The 16,984-nt window shown below is 49.6% G+C and overlaps 6 protein-coding genes across 6 annotated transcripts; 4 read left to right on the plus strand and 2 right to left on the minus strand.

The window, feature by feature from the left end:
- Positions 1 to 243: 243 nt before the first annotated feature.
- ACHE_40678S (uncharacterized protein) lies at positions 244 to 2,153 on the plus strand (the record flags this gene model as incomplete). Its single annotated transcript, XM_043278904.1, has 3 exons — positions 244 to 482; positions 535 to 1,477; positions 1,527 to 2,153. 3 exons carry the CDS (start codon positions 244 to 246, stop codon positions 2,151 to 2,153), a joined length of 1,809 nt encoding a protein of 602 aa, XP_043136636.1.
- Positions 2,154 to 2,478: 325 nt separating this feature from the next.
- On the minus strand, positions 2,479 to 4,101 carry ACHE_40679A (uncharacterized protein; the record flags this gene model as incomplete). The annotated part of the gene is made up of 3 exons (XM_043278905.1): positions 2,479 to 2,925; positions 2,985 to 3,399; positions 3,524 to 4,101. The coding sequence occupies 3 exons, from the start codon at positions 4,099 to 4,101 to the stop codon at positions 2,479 to 2,481; spliced, it is 1,440 nt and encodes a 479-aa protein (XP_043136637.1).
- Positions 4,102 to 4,418: 317 nt separating this feature from the next.
- CCS1 (copper chaperone CCS1) lies at positions 4,419 to 5,334 on the plus strand (the record flags this gene model as incomplete). Its single annotated transcript, XM_043278906.1, has 4 exons — positions 4,419 to 4,436; positions 4,487 to 4,559; positions 4,621 to 4,755; positions 4,817 to 5,334. The coding sequence occupies 4 exons, from the start codon at positions 4,419 to 4,421 to the stop codon at positions 5,332 to 5,334; spliced, it is 744 nt and encodes a 247-aa protein (XP_043136638.1).
- A 1,268-nt stretch (positions 5,335 to 6,602) lies between these two features.
- ACHE_40681S (uncharacterized protein) lies at positions 6,603 to 6,882 on the plus strand (the record flags this gene model as incomplete). The annotated part of the gene is made up of 2 exons (XM_043278907.1): positions 6,603 to 6,822; positions 6,872 to 6,882. The coding sequence occupies 2 exons, from the start codon at positions 6,603 to 6,605 to the stop codon at positions 6,880 to 6,882; spliced, it is 231 nt and encodes a 76-aa protein (XP_043136639.1).
- Positions 6,883 to 8,716: 1,834 nt separating this feature from the next.
- ACHE_40682S (putative PB1 domain protein) lies at positions 8,717 to 10,545 on the plus strand (the record flags this gene model as incomplete). The annotated part of the gene is made up of 5 exons (XM_043278908.1): positions 8,717 to 8,731; positions 8,801 to 8,950; positions 9,009 to 9,344; positions 9,396 to 10,451; positions 10,516 to 10,545. 5 exons carry the CDS (start codon positions 8,717 to 8,719, stop codon positions 10,543 to 10,545), a joined length of 1,587 nt encoding a protein of 528 aa, XP_043136640.1.
- Positions 10,546 to 11,647: 1,102 nt separating this feature from the next.
- Positions 11,648 to 15,213, minus strand: ACHE_40683A (uncharacterized protein; the record flags this gene model as incomplete). Its single annotated transcript, XM_043278910.1, has 3 exons — positions 11,648 to 12,618; positions 12,671 to 12,968; positions 13,024 to 15,213. 3 exons carry the CDS (start codon positions 15,211 to 15,213, stop codon positions 11,648 to 11,650), a joined length of 3,459 nt encoding a protein of 1,152 aa, XP_043136641.1.
- Between the last annotated feature and the right edge of the window lie 1,771 nt (positions 15,214 to 16,984).

The raw sequence follows: 16,984 nt of genomic DNA on the forward strand, positions 1-16,984 counted from the left end.
GGAATATAATTGCGATCCTGACTGACTGCAAAAGGGGAACTCGTACTGCGTCCATATGGCAGCGCATATGGCGGCGACTGCCGAATTCAGCCCTGTGCCATTGTTGGCTCTTTCCATTTTGTCCAACATGAGAGAAGAAGAAAAGCAATCGTGCAGTGCAGGAGCGCCGGTCGCTTTCTCACTGGCCATGGCCTGGTGTGGCCTGTTTTCTTTCTTCTCCTCTTCTTACCGTCATTGTATCTCATGATACATGGTACTCCTTTCCTCCCCGGGGTCTACCTTATATATGTATCTCCTTGTCTTTATTTGGTTTCCTTAACCTGTGCTGCATTTCTCTTACCAGGGTTTATCAACTTAACTGGAAATCTTTCCAACACGATGGAGACGATGGAGACGATTGCTTCGAATGACCGGGTCAACCAGCGCCGCCAAGGGCTGTCATGGTCTCTTAGCTTCCGGTCTTCCACAAGGAAAAGACCCGGGTAAGGCTTCTATAATTGCTCTTCGAAAGAGTATAATGCTGACCAGCTATAGCAGGATTGTGAGACCCTCTACCCCTCCACCGACCTGCGAGGAAAGAGTCCATTATCCGGTCTTCAACCCGCACGATCCCCGACATAACCCTACGGTCATCCCTCCTTCTTGGCTCCGCGGCAGCTACAGTCTGTCCGAAGACTCGTCCAGTACACACACTTCAGGTCGCTGGCACAGCCTATCTGAGAGGTCCCTCCGCAAAGCACGGTCTGGGCTTGACGCGATCAGGTCGGGAATCCGCAGGCGCCCATCCGTTGATCAGCGAGGTCCCCGTCGTGATCTTCCCGGATTGTGGATGTCAACCGACTCACGTGGAAGTTCTATCACCCGGCCAGACGGCTCTTTCCCATCGACCATCTCGGAAGCCAGCACTGATGACGAATTCGAATTCGGAACTGATCTTTATCGGACGCGACCCAACGGCTCTTCCAAGTGGAACCTCGAGATTGTCAACAGATACCTGAACGAGGTTGGGTCATCGCACGCGCTACCCCCTGATGTCTACACTGATGATGTGGAGATTGGCCCCGCCGGTTCACGATTAGAAGGAGAGACCCTGAACAATCTCAGCGAAGAGGATTCTGAAGCGACGAGACTACCATCCAAGACGCAGACAATCAGATGGGATGATCGCGTTCAATCCGGCCGGAGGCCTTCCCTCACCTCGGCTTCAAGTTCCGTCATCTCGAGCAGGGCATCAACTAGCTCCGATGAGTCGACCCTTTCTCAGCTCATCAATGCTACCCAGGCTTTTGAGGCACTGTGTTCCATCGACGAGCCTACAAAGAATGTACCTGAAAGTTCGGACGTTGAACGCGATGCTAACGATTCGTTGCCTGCCACATCTCAAGGCAGTGCCGAAGCCCTTCCAGAAGGGACTGCAAGTCAGAGCAACTGGTTTACCATGACCAACTCGGAGGAAGCTGACAACCAGTCAAGAAGCGTGAGTGCAAGTTCCCATATTGAAAGCACTACGCTAACTTATAAAATAGGATAACGGAGAAACACCCGCAGACAAACCGTCGCGTGAAACCAGTCGTACCAGTTCGATGAACGCGTCCGGTGGCAGTAACTCCTCTACTGGCCAGGGCGACCGATCTAGACATTCGACTTGTCAAAGCGATAGCACTGCACCTACTTCGCGTACTCAATCTAGTTGTTGGACTCATAGCGAAGGGAATACTAGCACGCCGCCTACGTCGTATACTCAATCCAGGCGTTCAACCATTCAAAGCGGAGGGAACGCTGGCGCGGCGCATACATCATGGTCAAACGCGTCGTCTCCGGTCGGGCAAGATGACGTACTTTCTCTGCTGTCCATGGGCCCCGGTGATGAATATTTTGGTGTCGACGCAAAATCAAACGGTTTTAATCCGGATCAAGGAGCTGCCATCAAATCGGAGCGAGTGTTTCTTCACGAAGGAAGCATTGACAGCAGTACCGGCCTTGGAATCCATCAGAGTTCCTCGGCAAGTGAGCACAATAATTTCCAGATGAATGGGCCAGTACACGCTGACGAGCTGGACCGTCAAGCGAGCATCCGATCTAGGAAATCGATTGACTCGACTGACGATTGTTTCCTTACGTACGCCATGTTTCAAAGGCAATATTCTTCGTGATACTCGATGTCTGGTGATTAGGGTACTTCCTTGGATCGGATGATCGTTCTTTACATGTTTCTCGGTAACGACGTTATGCGGTTATGACTACGGTGTATTGTTATTGGGATCGTATATCTACCCCACATTCATGTCTTCATGTCTGTCATTGGAATTGGTCTTATCAGGGCGCTTTGGAAATGATGTCATGTTTCTAGATCACTCGTTTGTTGCTAATACACCCCTCCTTATTATCTTCATGATTATCCTGGTTGTCAGTTTAAATAGCGCAAATGACACTAAAAGGAGCAAATAAATCTAAAACACCGTCCTATACAAGGATAAATCAACCGAAACGAAGTGTGAACCCAGCACCTGCCTCACCCGTGTCACCACCAGGAGCACCCCCAAACACCCCCGCAAAGTCCAACCGGGGAGCCTCCTGGCCACGCTTAGGAGCCTCGGGCGTCGCACGGCGTCTCCGCTTCTCCATCCCAGCCTTGGACGGGAAAGTCGGGAACATTTCCTTCGGTTTAGGGCGCGGATCCTCGCGGAAGTACGGGTGCGACAGGCATTCCTGAGTCGAAGGCCGCGAGCTTGGGTTCAGCGCAAGCAGAGAGGATAGAAGGTGTAGACCGGCGTTGGTTAGGAAGGGGAATTTGGTGCGGGGTAGTAACGGTGGGTTTCCCGATAGCACGGATGAAATTGATGGGAGTTTGAGAGATTTGGCGTTGGGGAGGGAGCGAAAGCCGGGCCAGGTTTGTTGAGTTGGGGGTCCCGTTAGGGCGAAAATCTGGTGGTTTTGTTAGTGGATGGATTTGGTGGCTGAAAGGGGGGAAGGGCGGTTAGTACCTTGGAGACCTGGTCGACTTCATTCTTTCCTTGTAGCAAGGGTTCCTTGGTGAGGAGTTCTCCGAATATACAACCGATGCTCCACATGTCGACCTCGGTGCCGTATTGCTCTGCGCCCAGGAGTAGCTCAGGAGAGCGGTACCACAGCGTGACGACAAGCTGGGTCAGCTGCGGAGGTGGATCGCCGTAGTATCGTGCCATGCCGAAATCAGCGATCTTGATCTCCCCACGGTTGTTCAGGAGCAGGTTCGAGCTCTTCAGATCGCGGTGCATAATCCATTGCGAATGGAGAAAGTCCAGGCCGGAAAGGACTTGCAGGAGGAGCGTTTTGATTTCGGATGGGAGGAAGGGTTCGCGCATGTCGTCGAGTAAGGTTTTCAAATCATGTTCGAGGAAGTCCATAACGAGGAATACACTGTTCATAGGGTAACAAAGGGAAAAGGGTAATCACAGAGTCCCCGGAAATGGTTAATTTTCTCCTCGATGCATCTCGAACTTTTCAGGAAAGTAGAAGATTAAGGGAATGGGTTATAGCTTACTCGTCCACTTTGTTTCCGATGACGACCTCACGGAGGTAAACAACGTTCTGATGGCGAGCTTCTAAGAGGGTTTGGATTTCGCGCAGTCCAGTGACGGGGAATCCGTCAGGGGAGTTCTCCATCTTCAGCTTCTTGAGAGCAACCACCTCGCCAGATGTGATATCCTTGGCCCTGCTCACCCAGCCGTACGAGCCTTCTTCGATATGGTTCAATCGCTCGAAGTTGTCCACATGTCGACACGGGCCCCATTCGCGCATGGGAAAGCGTAGCAAATTTGATCGTTTCCGCTGTTGTTCGGCTTCAGCGGGAGTTGCTGTCGTCGCGCCGGAGGGCTGATCATTGGACAATCGACGTCGTTTCGCGGGTGGCTGTTGTTGTTGTTGTTGCTGTGCATTGAGCGCGTCATCCTGCTGTTTCTGGGCTTCCGCTGCTTTTCTAGCTTCGGCTTCTTCTTCGAGTTTGCGTTGTCTCTCTGCTTTGGCGCGCTTCTTGGCCTCCTTTTCTCGTTTCTGTTGCGCAACGAGGGCTTCGGTTTCGGGGTCTTCGTCGGCCCATCGTGATTTTCCGGGTGCAGACATATTGATGATTATTCTGGTATCGACCTATCCAGTGCCTACAATGCCAGCGACAGCTTCAAAAGGGCGCGGGTGATTGTCGACTCACAGGCGATGGTTGTGGCGCGTCGGGGTGGATGGGAAAACAGAGAAGAATTGGCAGATCGGATTCGGAAGTGACGCTATCGGCCAAGGCCGGCGATCCCCGCTCCGTCCCGCGAATTCGAGAAAATGCTATGGATTTATAAGACCCCATCCGGAGACAATTTCCTACATTTTGTTGTCGATTTTATTTTCATATACTCATTAATACTCAGTTCTCGTTGCCTCCTATATCCATCATGATTGAGCCGTTCCAGGTCCGTCTCTTAACGTATGGCAGAAAAACTCCGGCACTGACGCTCTATAGACGACCTTCGCGGTCCCGATGACCTGCGAGGGCTGCGTGAAAGATATCTCCGGCTCGCTTAACAAGATTGAAGGTGCGAATTCATCAATTTGATTATTCGACAGAAGATCACCTCTGACTGACTGCCCGGATAGGAATCAACAAAGTCGACGCCAACCTCAAGGAGCAACTAGTCTTCATCGAGGGCACCGCACCACCCAGCAAGATCGTTTCTGCTATCCAGGACACCGGTCGTGATGCGATTCTCCGCGGTAGCGGTACATCCAACAGTACGATTCCTTATTCTCTCCCCTTTCCCGATCCATACTGAGGTGCGAGTTACATAAACAGGTTCCGCCGTCTGCATTCTCGAAACGCACTCGAATAGCGTCTCGAACAAGATCCGCGGACTCGCGCGCATGGTCCAGGTTTCCTCCAACATGACTCTTGTCGACTTGACTATCAACGGACTCTCGCCGGGCCGCTACTGGGCTACCGTCAGACAAGCTGGAGACATTTCGCAGGGAGCGTCTTCAACGGGTGGAATTTGGGAGGCATTGAAATCAACTGTTCTTGGCTCGGAGACCCCCAAGGAGCCCCGGGGTGTGTTTGGAACTGTGGATGTGGACGAGAAGGGCCGTGGGAATGTCTTCATGGACCGGCCGGTTGCTATCTGGGAGATGATTGGCCGGAGTATGGTGCTTTCGAAGTCGAAGGAAGGCCCGTTCAAGCGGGAAGACCCGGATACGCTGGTTGGCGTTATTGCTCGCAGTGCTGGTGTGTGGGATAACGACAAGATGGTCTGCTCGTGCTCCGGAAAGAATGTGTGGCAGGAGCGTCAGGAGCAGGTCTCTCAAGGCATGGTTTGATTTGGTTTGGCTTGGTCCGTTCTAAAAAGGAAAGCGTTTAAGAATTTGTCGCATTCACTGTTTATGATACCTATGAGAGATGATATGTATTTTTCGTCAGGATTTTCCCTTTCTTATTTTTGTTTTTCCTCAACCTTCCGTATTGACGTGAATGCTACCATGTCTTGCCTACGACGTATTGCTGCCTTTAAATCGTTTGTCGGCAACTGACCTCTCTCCATCTCTTTTCTTCTCCCCCTAACTCCCCCCAACCATCATCGTTATCACCTCTTCAAACTGATCAATACCTAAAAGCCAAGGGATGGGTTCTATCCTATGGGTAGAAAATCCGGGTCGCTAATTCAGTACTCGGACCTTGCCTTCCTAGCATCACGCCCACCAGACGTTCCATCAAAAGCCCACATTGTCGCCGTCTGGTATTACAGACACGAACAGTGAAGCGGCCCCAAGCCACGGTGGTTGGTTTCTAAATGACTTTTATTTGATACATCATTTACTTCACCCAGCTTGTATGTTCTCTGTTTGCCGCATATTCGAATATAGATCTGACATATTGTTGTAGATACGCACACTATTAACCAAACCTGGTTGACAGCAATGTCACCAGAGTACCTGGTTGTCACATACGGAGAATACGCTCACGGTGATCCCAGAAAGGAACGGCGTGTTGTTCTTGAATCCTCACTCCTACCCTCAATCAAGAATGCCTTTAATATTCAAGTTGTCGGTGGACAAGACCTCCTTGAGCCATTCGTCAAGACCGTTGAAAACCAGGCACGCCTCGCCAAGCGATACTCAGGCACTGGTTGTTCTCATTTTGGCACATGGTATTAGGGAGAAAAAAGCCCGTCATCATAGGCGATCACCCTACTGGTTACGAACCAAAAAAGAGATGACAGAAACCTTGTACTCGGAAGATTCAACAAGCATTGCTGCAAGGCGTTAAGACAACTTTCCTATCAACAGCATGCTACTCAGGTGGGTGGCTCGTTGAACCGGACGTGAACTACCCACGACACCTAAATGTCACCGGATTGGCGACATCGGAACCAGGACAAGAAACACGCTTATGGCCCATAAGTAAAAATCTCGGACGGGCCTGTGGCAGCACTATTTCCAAGAAAAGTGCCGCAGACTATCTTTCTGTGAAGCCTGGTAAAGGGTCGCTAGCGTCTAACACCGGATTGCATGGGATGCTCGGCCAGTAAATCAAAAAGGTGACATATCAACTGGGTCAGATGTAGGAGGCGGATGAGTTTGTTCAAGCCATGAGGATCGATTTCAGCAGTTGCCTGGGCTATGATCTCGACACGGAATATCACCGCCCAACCGCGATCCTCGCTCTCAGATACACGATTGCCTGGGACGAACTGGTTAGTGTCAGATTGTTCGACCCACTCATCCCTCCCCGCAATTCTCGAAATCGCCCTGGCGAAGACCTGCAAGTCGGAAAGAGAGATAAAGAGCACCTTGCGCAAGCTATGGAGTGTAAGTTCGTTCCCTGACTCTGTTGATCCAGGTACTGACGTGACTTTAGCCAAGAAATGAAAAGCCAGACAATTGTTGCCGCGTGCTAAGGCACAAAATATTATCGGTGATCAAGAAGTTGCAGCTTATGGTAACAATCTCGTCGCTTCGTCAAGAAAACTTGGTCATTCAGTGCATCTGAAGACATCGAGAATGATCCCCAAGCGTTGGGAATACCAAGCGGTATCCACGGAGGCAAGCTAGAGCTGAGCAAGGCGCAAAAGCAAGTCATGTTTTTCTTTCTAGATGGCAGTGATGTGGAGATGGATAAGGCCGCACATAAGATGAGACGGAGACGAAGCTTGAGCGCATGCTTTTGGGCGATGATGAGGGACTTCAGATTGCTTTGAAGAATGAGCGATCTTCTTGCTTTTTCGAGTTTGCTTCGCTTTTCTTTTCGGGATGTTCAATTCTAGGGCTGTTGTTGCGGAATCCGAGGCCCACCAAGTTCATCCATCAAGAAGGCGGTAAGGGCGTTCTGGACAACATTCGTTGTGGGGGTTATTACTGGCTCGACAAGAGTAGATGGCCAACTTTCATTCTCTTGCCGGCATAACATCAGGCCACTTCATAAGATTTCTAGAGGAAGAATGCAATGGAATAACAGAATTTCGGTCAGTCATGACTCACGTTAGAAAACAGATGGCGGCGGTATCGCCATGATTCGGTGATAATTGATTCCAAGCGCCGCGGCGGGTCTGCAGATTGTCGAACAGCCATCACGGCATTGCAATTCGCCGAAAAAGATCCGTTGAGTTATGGGTTATGGAGAATAAAGTCTTGGGCAATGTGCTATTCCCCACGGAGCAGGAATACTGTTGTCAAGGAGCATTTCCGGACAATGGCCCGATGCTGGTGATGACCTCCCGTCTTTTGATGCTCGGACCCAGGCTACTATTTTTATTGAGCGGCCTGAAGAAACTGGAGGATACGAGCCCCATAAGATGCGATAAATGCAGGTCTATCCCTGCATCGGTCAATCAGATCCAGCATCACCGGTGACCAGCCCCATTTTTCATTGTGACAGCCAACCACCGTTGCCGAAAGCCCTGCTGCTAAATGTGTGACAGCGCTTTGGGGCACTCGCTCTCGTCGAATGAAGCGGCTGGGCAGCGAGGACTGCCATAATCTAGCACGCTCCTGGCGGTTAGGTCGGAGGGATGGGATTTTATTGCATGGCCATGTCTCTCTCCCTTGGGCTTGTCCCCCCGAGGCCCCGACTCCGAGTGTATCGCAGTTAAGCAATCAAGCCATCTCAACCTCCAGAGCCACATAATATTTTTCTTCTCTTTCCTCACGTCTCTTCGCCCTTGCCAATGACATAACAAGTAGATTCGCAATCAATTTAGTCCCTTTATACCCTATATTTCTCTCCCTTCGCGGGCGCTTCTACAATCTCGGTCGGATTTTGTTCAACTCCCCTGTTGTTCCTTGCGGCATCACCATCTGCACGCCCTTTTAAATAATTTTTTTTTCTTTTTTCTTTTTCTTGCGTCACTTTACCTAATTTCCACGAGAACGCGCTCGCGCTGCTCTGATAATACTCCCGACGTGTCTGCCAGACTAACAGCCTTGGTTTTCGCTGGGCTGCTGGGCATTGTCTCATTGTCCGGAGATTGATACCCTCCTGCCATCGGAATCAAGCCACAACTTATCTTTCTCCTAAGCAGGGCCAATTTATTTATATTTCTATCGGACATATACCGTGGCTAATCGACCAACTCGCTCCAGATTGGCTCGTGCTGTATAAACACGCGTGACAATTGCGGCCTGATTCTTCGACCTAGTCATCTATATAACCTTCAGAGACCGCTCCGGTTCTTCTTTCACAGGTGGATTGTTTTGACCAGACAAGATGTCCTTGAAGCAGGTAGGCCATAACCCTGACCAGACTGCTTTATCAGCATGAAGCATTCATCCTAATGAGAAGGATGTATAGGAAATCGAAACATGGGTGCTGGCTCTGGAATACTACGACAACCAGCAATATGAAGAGGCCATTCAAGTCTTCGATGGTATCGCGGATACCTCCAAGATTCTCTTCAACTGCGGTGTTATCTGCGCTACGTTGGGAGAACACGAACGAGCAGTATGTTGAACCGGTCTTCTACTCTTAGTGGAAATAGTGTGCTAATGCATGGCAATAGGTCGAGTGCTATCAACGTGCTGTTGGACTAGACCAATACCTTGCTATTGCCTATTTCCAGGAAGGCGTCTCGAACTTCCTTCTGGGTGATTTCGAGGAGGCATTGGCTAATTTCAACGATACCCTGCTCTACCTTCGAGGTAACACATCTATTGACTACGAGCAGCTGGGCCTCAAGTTCCGTCTCTTCTCTTGCGAGGTGCTTTTCAATCGGGGTCTATGCTACATCTACCTCCAGCAGATGGGTCTGGGTCTCCAAGATCTCGAGTTCGCCTCGAAGGAGAAGGTTACACAGGACCACGACGTGATCAACGATGCGATCCGTGAAAGGGCAGAGGTATGTTCTTACCAACTAGGAAAAGGGACCGCACGTTGACATCGGACATAGGGTTACACTGTCTTCTCCATCCCCGTCGGGGTAGTCTACCGACCAAACGAAGCCAAAGTCAAGAACCTGAAGACCAAAGACTACTTAGGAAAAGCAAGATTGATTGCCGCCTCTGACAGAAGTAACACCCCCATGGCACTTAGCCGCCAGCATTCCGAGCCACCCCTGAACCGCAGTCTCTTCCCACCAACACCCCCACCAGACACAGACAAGTCCAGCACGCATAGCTCGAATAATAGCCAAGGAGGCACACTACCAGCAGGTCGATCCGCGTCTGTCCGCGCAGCACGTCCCCCGCGACTGGACCTGGATCGGCCTGGTGCCAATGTTAGTGGCGGCCGGCCAAATGGTAATGAAGCGAGCGAAAAGCCACGGATTGGAACTACGCGCGCGGCATCTGAGACGAGAGGACAATTCGCCCGACAAGAGCAGCAATCACGAGGGTTATATATCCAGAACATGGGACGACAACCCGGGCACTGGGAATCAACGGGGCATAGGCGAGGGATGAGCGATACAGGGTATATGCCACCGATGGAAGACGGATATACAGAAGATCCCTACGGTCACTATGCACCAGCCCGTCAATCTCTAGTCATGAGCACTGGCGGCCAATCTCGAAGAATGATGCCACGCCAACAGATCCAACAATACATCGACGAAGAAGAAGAATACGCCAGCGACGCTTGCGAAGAGGAGGACGCCGCCTTCAACAACGAAGAGTTCGAGATAGTAGGTGCCTTAAGGCAACGCGGACATGCACCAAATACCCGAGTCTCGCGGCGGAGCTACACGCGGCGCCCCGAAATCAACAAATTTCGCATCAAGGTCCACGCACTGGAAGATAAGCGGTATATTATGGTTGGACCAACAATCCAGATTGCGGAGTTCGAGAAAAGGATCCGCGATAAGTTTGGGTTCCAGTCACCGTTGAAGTTGAAGATGCGGGATGATGGGGATATGGTCTCGATGGTGGATCAGGAGGATCTGGATTTGCTCTTGATATCGGCGAAGGAATTTGCTCGACGGGAAGGGAGTGAGATTGGAAAAACGGAGGTAAGTCTTTCTCTGTTCTACCTTGGGATGTGATGATTATGGTTGCTGACAATTATGCTCCTAGATCTGGGTGGAGGTGTTGTCTATGATTTGATTATGGCTGATTTCTTTCTTTACATATATACCCTTGATGATTAAATGCCTTAGCTAGCATATACCCTATAATTGATTTCTTGACATAGTATCCTTTGCCTGATCCTGTAGAATTCCCGACTGATGCCCGGGGCTTCTAAGTTGCCATTCATTGTTACGGAAAAAGATCAAAACCCACTTATCATGGAGCCAGTCAGTCATCATATCGCCCCTCTGTACTTGTCCCAGTTTAAACTTGTGCAGCCCTTCCACTAGCATATCTCGGATGCTGTACTCCTTTTATAGTATGTTTCCCTTCTCTTTCCCTTTTACGATACAGGTTTCAAAATGCTCCACTTGCCTAGTGTAGATCAGCTGAGTTGTCGATCTCGTGTATCTCAGCCTAACATCGTGTGCAAGGATCAAAACAAGGCTTCCACAGCATTAAGGACAACATGCTGAAGTTACTATGTCCCTGTGTTCATTCCTCCTATTCGGAGGACGACACTGTCAACACAGGAAACGCTGACACAGGCAACAAGACGGGAGATGAGAAGGAAGTCAAAACGACTCACAGCACTGACAATGTGAACGCAACAAACAGTCCCAGACGGAACCTCTGACAAGAGGTATATGAAAAATTGGACCCCAACGACCAGAAGCATTACCGTTGGATGACCCCGTATCCGCAAGCGCCGTTATCGACTAAATAACAAACCGCGCGTCGAAAGCGTGTAGGAAGGATAGTCAACCACATGAGCCCAGCCCGCGCGCCGTTGTATTGAGAAGATTGTCGGTGGTACCTTGAAATTCAAGGTATTACTGATCCTCTTGTACCTCTTGATAAAACTGGTTCATAGTATGGAATATAGTATATTTACTGTCTTTTATTCAGATTTTGAAATACTAATGACGAAACTATGCGTGTAAGATGTGTTCTAGGCTTGAATTTATTCTATATTAGTCCCTCGGCATGTAACGGCTCTGCGGAAGCTCGAGTTTGATGTTAGGATATTTGCTGCGAGAAACAAGATCCAAGATGACCATATAAAAGTAGCTGTAGAGGTGCAGCTTTGACCTTATATCCCTTAGATTTGAGGATGCATGTGAATGAATGACATGAGCTACTCTATTCCAAGAGCGCGGTGAAACCGAGCAACAGGCAACGACAACGAGTTCTCATCAGATAACCACAAAGCGATCTTCTTCCACTCTTCAGCAGCTCTTGCAACCCACACAATTGACGTATTGGCAAATGCTCCCTCGAGATAGATAATGATCTGGCTTCCATCTGGTCCTCCAGCCGTGGCAGAGGCCAACATACCTAGCTTCGTCCTGATATGAGTCTGTAAGATCTGCATGTTTTTGAACGGGTTATCGCCCAGCACCGCGGATGCCAGCCCAGGCATCCAGTTGAAGAGCATTGACTCGGCCACAGATGGGACAACATTGCCGCTGATGTTGAGTCGTCGGAGAACCTCATGCCATGGAACACTGGCGTATTCCGACAACTGGGCTTGTGTCTGCTGGACGCGTATCAGATATTCCAGGACTGTTTCTCTCGGGTGGAAGGTGACCAGATTCAACACGATCCCAAAGGTCGGACCGGCAACGTCGACGGCATCGTATGTGCCCTGAGCAGCTATGGATGCTGGCAGGAATGGGAACGTGGATCGAGCTGCCTCCATGTTTGCAAACAGGGCATGGGAATGGTTAGGACGAGAGATGATGAGCAGAGCAAGGGCTGCTTTGAGAATGGTTGGCGTTGTGAGGCTCGGGTATACTTCTCTGAGACGCACAAATGATGGAGCGGAAAATATGATTATGTGCCCACATATGTCCTGACGTTCGGTGGTCACCACCAAGTCGTGTGTTGGACGTGGCCAGAGAACATGCTGATGTTTGCCTAGATCACGGAGATACTCTGCATGGAATTTCACGGCGGTTTCTGCTATAGGAGATTTGCGAAGCGCGTAAAAAGCGTCTGCCCAGGACTTGAACGGTACATGCGGTCGTAAAGCGTGGCCACCGAGAGCCTGATCTAGGTCTGCATTGAGCATCTGGTGATAGATGGCATCCAGGGCGGAATGGGAGCCTGAAATACTGGTCAATGGAGAATGTCTTCTAGCAACGCAGGTGTACCTTACAGTTGGTGATGACAGCAGCAGAATTGGTCTCACGAACGAGCACGAGCAGCGCACGGAACAATGGCCCAGGTAGCCGGGTATGATCTTGGGATGGATACTTCCTGGTAAGGGCCCGGAGATCGTCTAGTGTATCAACAGTGCCATGGTTCAACAGAAGACAACGGTCAAGGTATTCTTTAGTTGGACGAATCATCACGTACAGACCCAATTCTGGGTCGAGTTCCGTCGGATCGATGACCATGAACGAAGTGACCACGGGATTGTTGCGCACCACTGCTTCCAGAGCAGTGCGGAGGTTCTGTCGGTAATTAGGATCAATTATACTTTATCTAACTCGTGTGAGGTGAACTTACCTCCATGGTAGCATATTTAGTCACAATAGCCGTACGGGTGTTCCAATCATTGATTACTCGAGTTCGGCACAGCAACTGAATGAAATCCGTACAGGGGCACACAGAAGCCACCTCATTCCAGGAGAGCCCATACTGAGAGATAGTCTTCCCAATAGCCGCTTTGGTGGCATTGAATCTAGCTTTGTCATTTCCTAGATAAGCGATATCTTCAACATCTGGAGGCCCTGTTGGCTGCTCCTGCTGCAAAGAGGAACACGTATCTTGCTTGCCGGTGGATGGTAGACTATTTTTGAGTAGTCTGATCTGATCTGAGATAGTTGTAGTGGCGTTCCACTGACGCAGCGGAGCCTGTCGACCTGTCCCCTTCCGAATCTGATCTCGCGCAATGAGCATTGTGATGCTGTCTGCAAAGTCTGATATCGGACGCTTCAAATCAAGGTCTTCGGAAGAAACACCGGATACTCGTGTCCACACTGTTTGAATTGCGTGACTGAAATCACAAGGATCATTTGACGGCTCAGAATCTGCAACTTTCTGCGACTCTTGATAAGCCTGTACCATTTCCGCAAGCTTCATCCTTTGGACCTTCCCCGTCGATGTGCGAGGGTAGTCTGTCTGTCGTAAAGTCTCCAAAGGAACAACATGGCTGGGTACATGTGCAACACCCAGTGAGGACCGCATGGTATCCTGCAGTTGTTTGACCACGCTATGATCGGCTTTCCCCTTGATCACGGCTAGGGGAACCTCACCGGCAATCGTATCAGCTGCCGCTACAATCTGCGGCTCAAGAGCATGCAGCTCCGACACTTGTGCAAGAACAGCCTCGATTTTCGGAAGAGAGATGCTCTTCCCTCCTCGAGATATCATGTCTTTGCGGCGTCCAAGAATAAACAACCGGCCCTCATGGTCCACCAGACCTCGATCGCCTGTAATAAACCACACTTCACCGTCTACTTCATAGAGGTCATCGGTGCTTTTGCTAATATATTGTGTAATCATGGATTTGCCGGAGAAGTGCAGCTCACCCTCAATCCCCGGAGGCACGGTTGAATAATCCCCTTGTGCGCAAACTCGAAATTTGCCTCCTCGTATAGGCTTTCCAACACTGACATTACAGTCGTTGGTCACCTTATCAAGATCTTGAACGAGGCCAGTGGTAGCAAAGACACCTTCTGTCATGCCGTAAAAATTCTCCGTGCTCGAGACACCAAGACATTCTTTACATCTCACGAGCAGCTCGGGGGTGATTACACCACCGGCCAATGTCAACCCCTTCAAACTTTTAATGTTAATTGGAAAACTGGACAGTTCCTCAATTAGGCTATGAGCCATGGTTGGTACGATTGCCGCATGCGTGCACTTCTCCTGTGAAATGGCGTCGACAACCGCCTGCAGGCTATACGCGGTCCCGGGGAAGACAACGCATGCACCTTGAAGTAGCGACAATATTATGCAAATATATCCAAAGGCATGGCTGACGGGTACGGGAATCACAATGCGGGCTTGCGGCGAGAAGGACCCCAGGCTGAGGGAAGGCTCGAGATGATAAAACCATTGGGCAGCTTGAATCAAACAGCATTTGGGAAGAGCTGTGGAGCCACTCGTAAAGAAGATGGATTGTTCCGCAACACCTCTAGCCGGTCCTCGTTCTTGAGGTTCTATGCCCGTCCCTAGAAGGAGCTCTTGGAAGGGTATCCAGTCATCGGATCTTCCTTCAGTACAAATCTTAATAGTTCCTGTGGGTAATACAAGCTGATCAAGCTTCACGGCAGAAGTCCTATCATTTGCTAGGAGAATGACTCGGTCTGAGTTGTAATGTTGGATCACAGTGTCCAGCATATGGCGCACATCTCCGAAATTATCCAATATTCCTGGCTCGATGGGGATTTGTATAAACCCCATATAATAAGCCGTCAAAGTGGCAATGACATATTCGACTTGATTCCTACACAATACAAACATTGGTGTGCCTGCTTTCACATTGTGGGCAACCAGACCACGAGCAAACTGCTGGATTGTTACATGAAGGTCGCGATACGTCCATCTGTTCACGTTGTGGCTGCTTCCCGATCGCTGGCGACAGATGATAGCGGGATAGTCGGAATACCGGTTGACGGTCGTTTGGAAGGACTTGATAACTGTGTGGACATCTGGATAGTCCATCATAGGAGTCTCCTTTGTCATTGTCATGTTCGAAAGGCGAAGAGGCCCTAATAGAATTATCACTCCAAAAAGCCTAGTAAAGAGCTTCTTTGATAAATGGATATATGGCGTCCAAAATTTATCGCGTCCCTTGCATCTTCAAGTCATACTTTCTGAAAACTTTTGACGTCAAAAGCTTGTATACGAGATACTACATGACGAATCCAGCTTTCAGCTGCATGCTTCCCTAAGCGTGACAGCGACTTATGTATTCACATACATAACTGGCAAATAGTCCATTCTTCAGCTCCTTGATATTAGAACGGGCGCAGTCAGAGTTTCCACAAGAAGAGAAATACAAGAATAATTCTCAAGACTTCAGGTGCGCATTCCAGCTTTAACGTAAGGAATGCCCATCCAGGTATGCAGTGTTGTCACTTAGGATTCTATAGAACTGCAGAAGTCGAAGGGATGTTCTGCATAATGACCGTTTGATCATGTAAGCAGGCCATGACGATGAATCTACAGTAGCGCGAACTCTTGCAGGTAGTCTACAGATTTCTCGGGAATTCACGTGCGAGTATTGAGTAAACTGCTCAATGCCATGAAGTCGTCGCTGATGACCAATCTCGAAACGATGCCATTGACGAATGATCTTCGAGCCTACCAGGTGTTCAGGCTGCTGGAAATCCGCCAATCCGTCCGAAACTTTTACCCGATATAAGGTAAATCGAAGGGGATGCTGTTGGTGAAAGTGAACCTATAGGAGCTCTACGGAGCTGAGAATAAGTAACCTGTGAGCGGACAAACATGTTGTAGAGTTGTGGCGCCTGAAAAAGCCAAGATAAGAGATATATCTTACACTAACCTCATGCGGCGCTTTGACTTTGTACTATGCAACACCTCTGCCGACGATGTCAGTCTGTTTCGGGACTTCTTTTCTGGCGCGGCGCAGGATAGCTCGGTGGGAGTCCATGCGGCTGTTATTGATATCAAGGGCTAAACCCTATGACAAGACCAAGACTGCTATGCTCTGTTGCCCTGGTGCAACACGACCGAGAACGAATTTGAATCTTGTAGTTGGACCCCCAGTAGCTAGTTCAAGAATGAATGTACTTGCTGAACTCTTGCTGGTTCGGATTCGTGATCATAAGAGCAAGTAAGCGAAGGTGTAGACACCATCGCCAGCATGCCATTCAACTTGACCGAGCCAATTGCAGTAGCAGCAACCCTCTGGAGAGAGAAAGTGGCAAAACCATCTTGGAGGTCAAGATGGCGTGCCTCAGGTCAGGTCTCCGCTAATGAAATTAGGGTATCCATGGTCCACGTGATACGTCAGGTCAGATAAGGTAATTGGGGCCTTTAATACTCCAGAGGTGACTACTCATTCCGCTGGGCAATCCACTTCACGAATTCGAATTCTATGGATCCACTCTCCTCCTTTGATTGCCCAGGCACAACACCCCATGCGGCGAAAACTTCATTGCTCGGGCGGAAAGGCCATAGAAAGCCCCGGACGAGGTCTAATTTACCCTGTTGTTCATCCCTTTTTCAATATGAACGAGACCGATTCTGAGATTGGTAAGCAAAAGCCATGTGGAACTGGCGTATTTTGGGCATTCTTCTAACTGCTCGACCGGCACAAGTGAAGAATCCATCAAAACCGTCCTCGTCTAGGACATCCCGGTTGATATCAATATCACACATGACATTCGTTTCCCAATCATTCCCCTCCATGTTCCTATGAAGGTGATGAGGAATTGTCGTCAGCCACTCATGTATTGAAGTAGTGGGACTGATATTGCGACAGCACACATAC

This window comes from Aspergillus chevalieri, chromosome 4, assembly GCF_016861735.1.
Source record: "Aspergillus chevalieri M1 DNA, chromosome 4, nearly complete sequence".
Taxonomy (NCBI): Eukaryota; Fungi; Ascomycota; class Eurotiomycetes; order Eurotiales; family Aspergillaceae; genus Aspergillus; species Aspergillus chevalieri.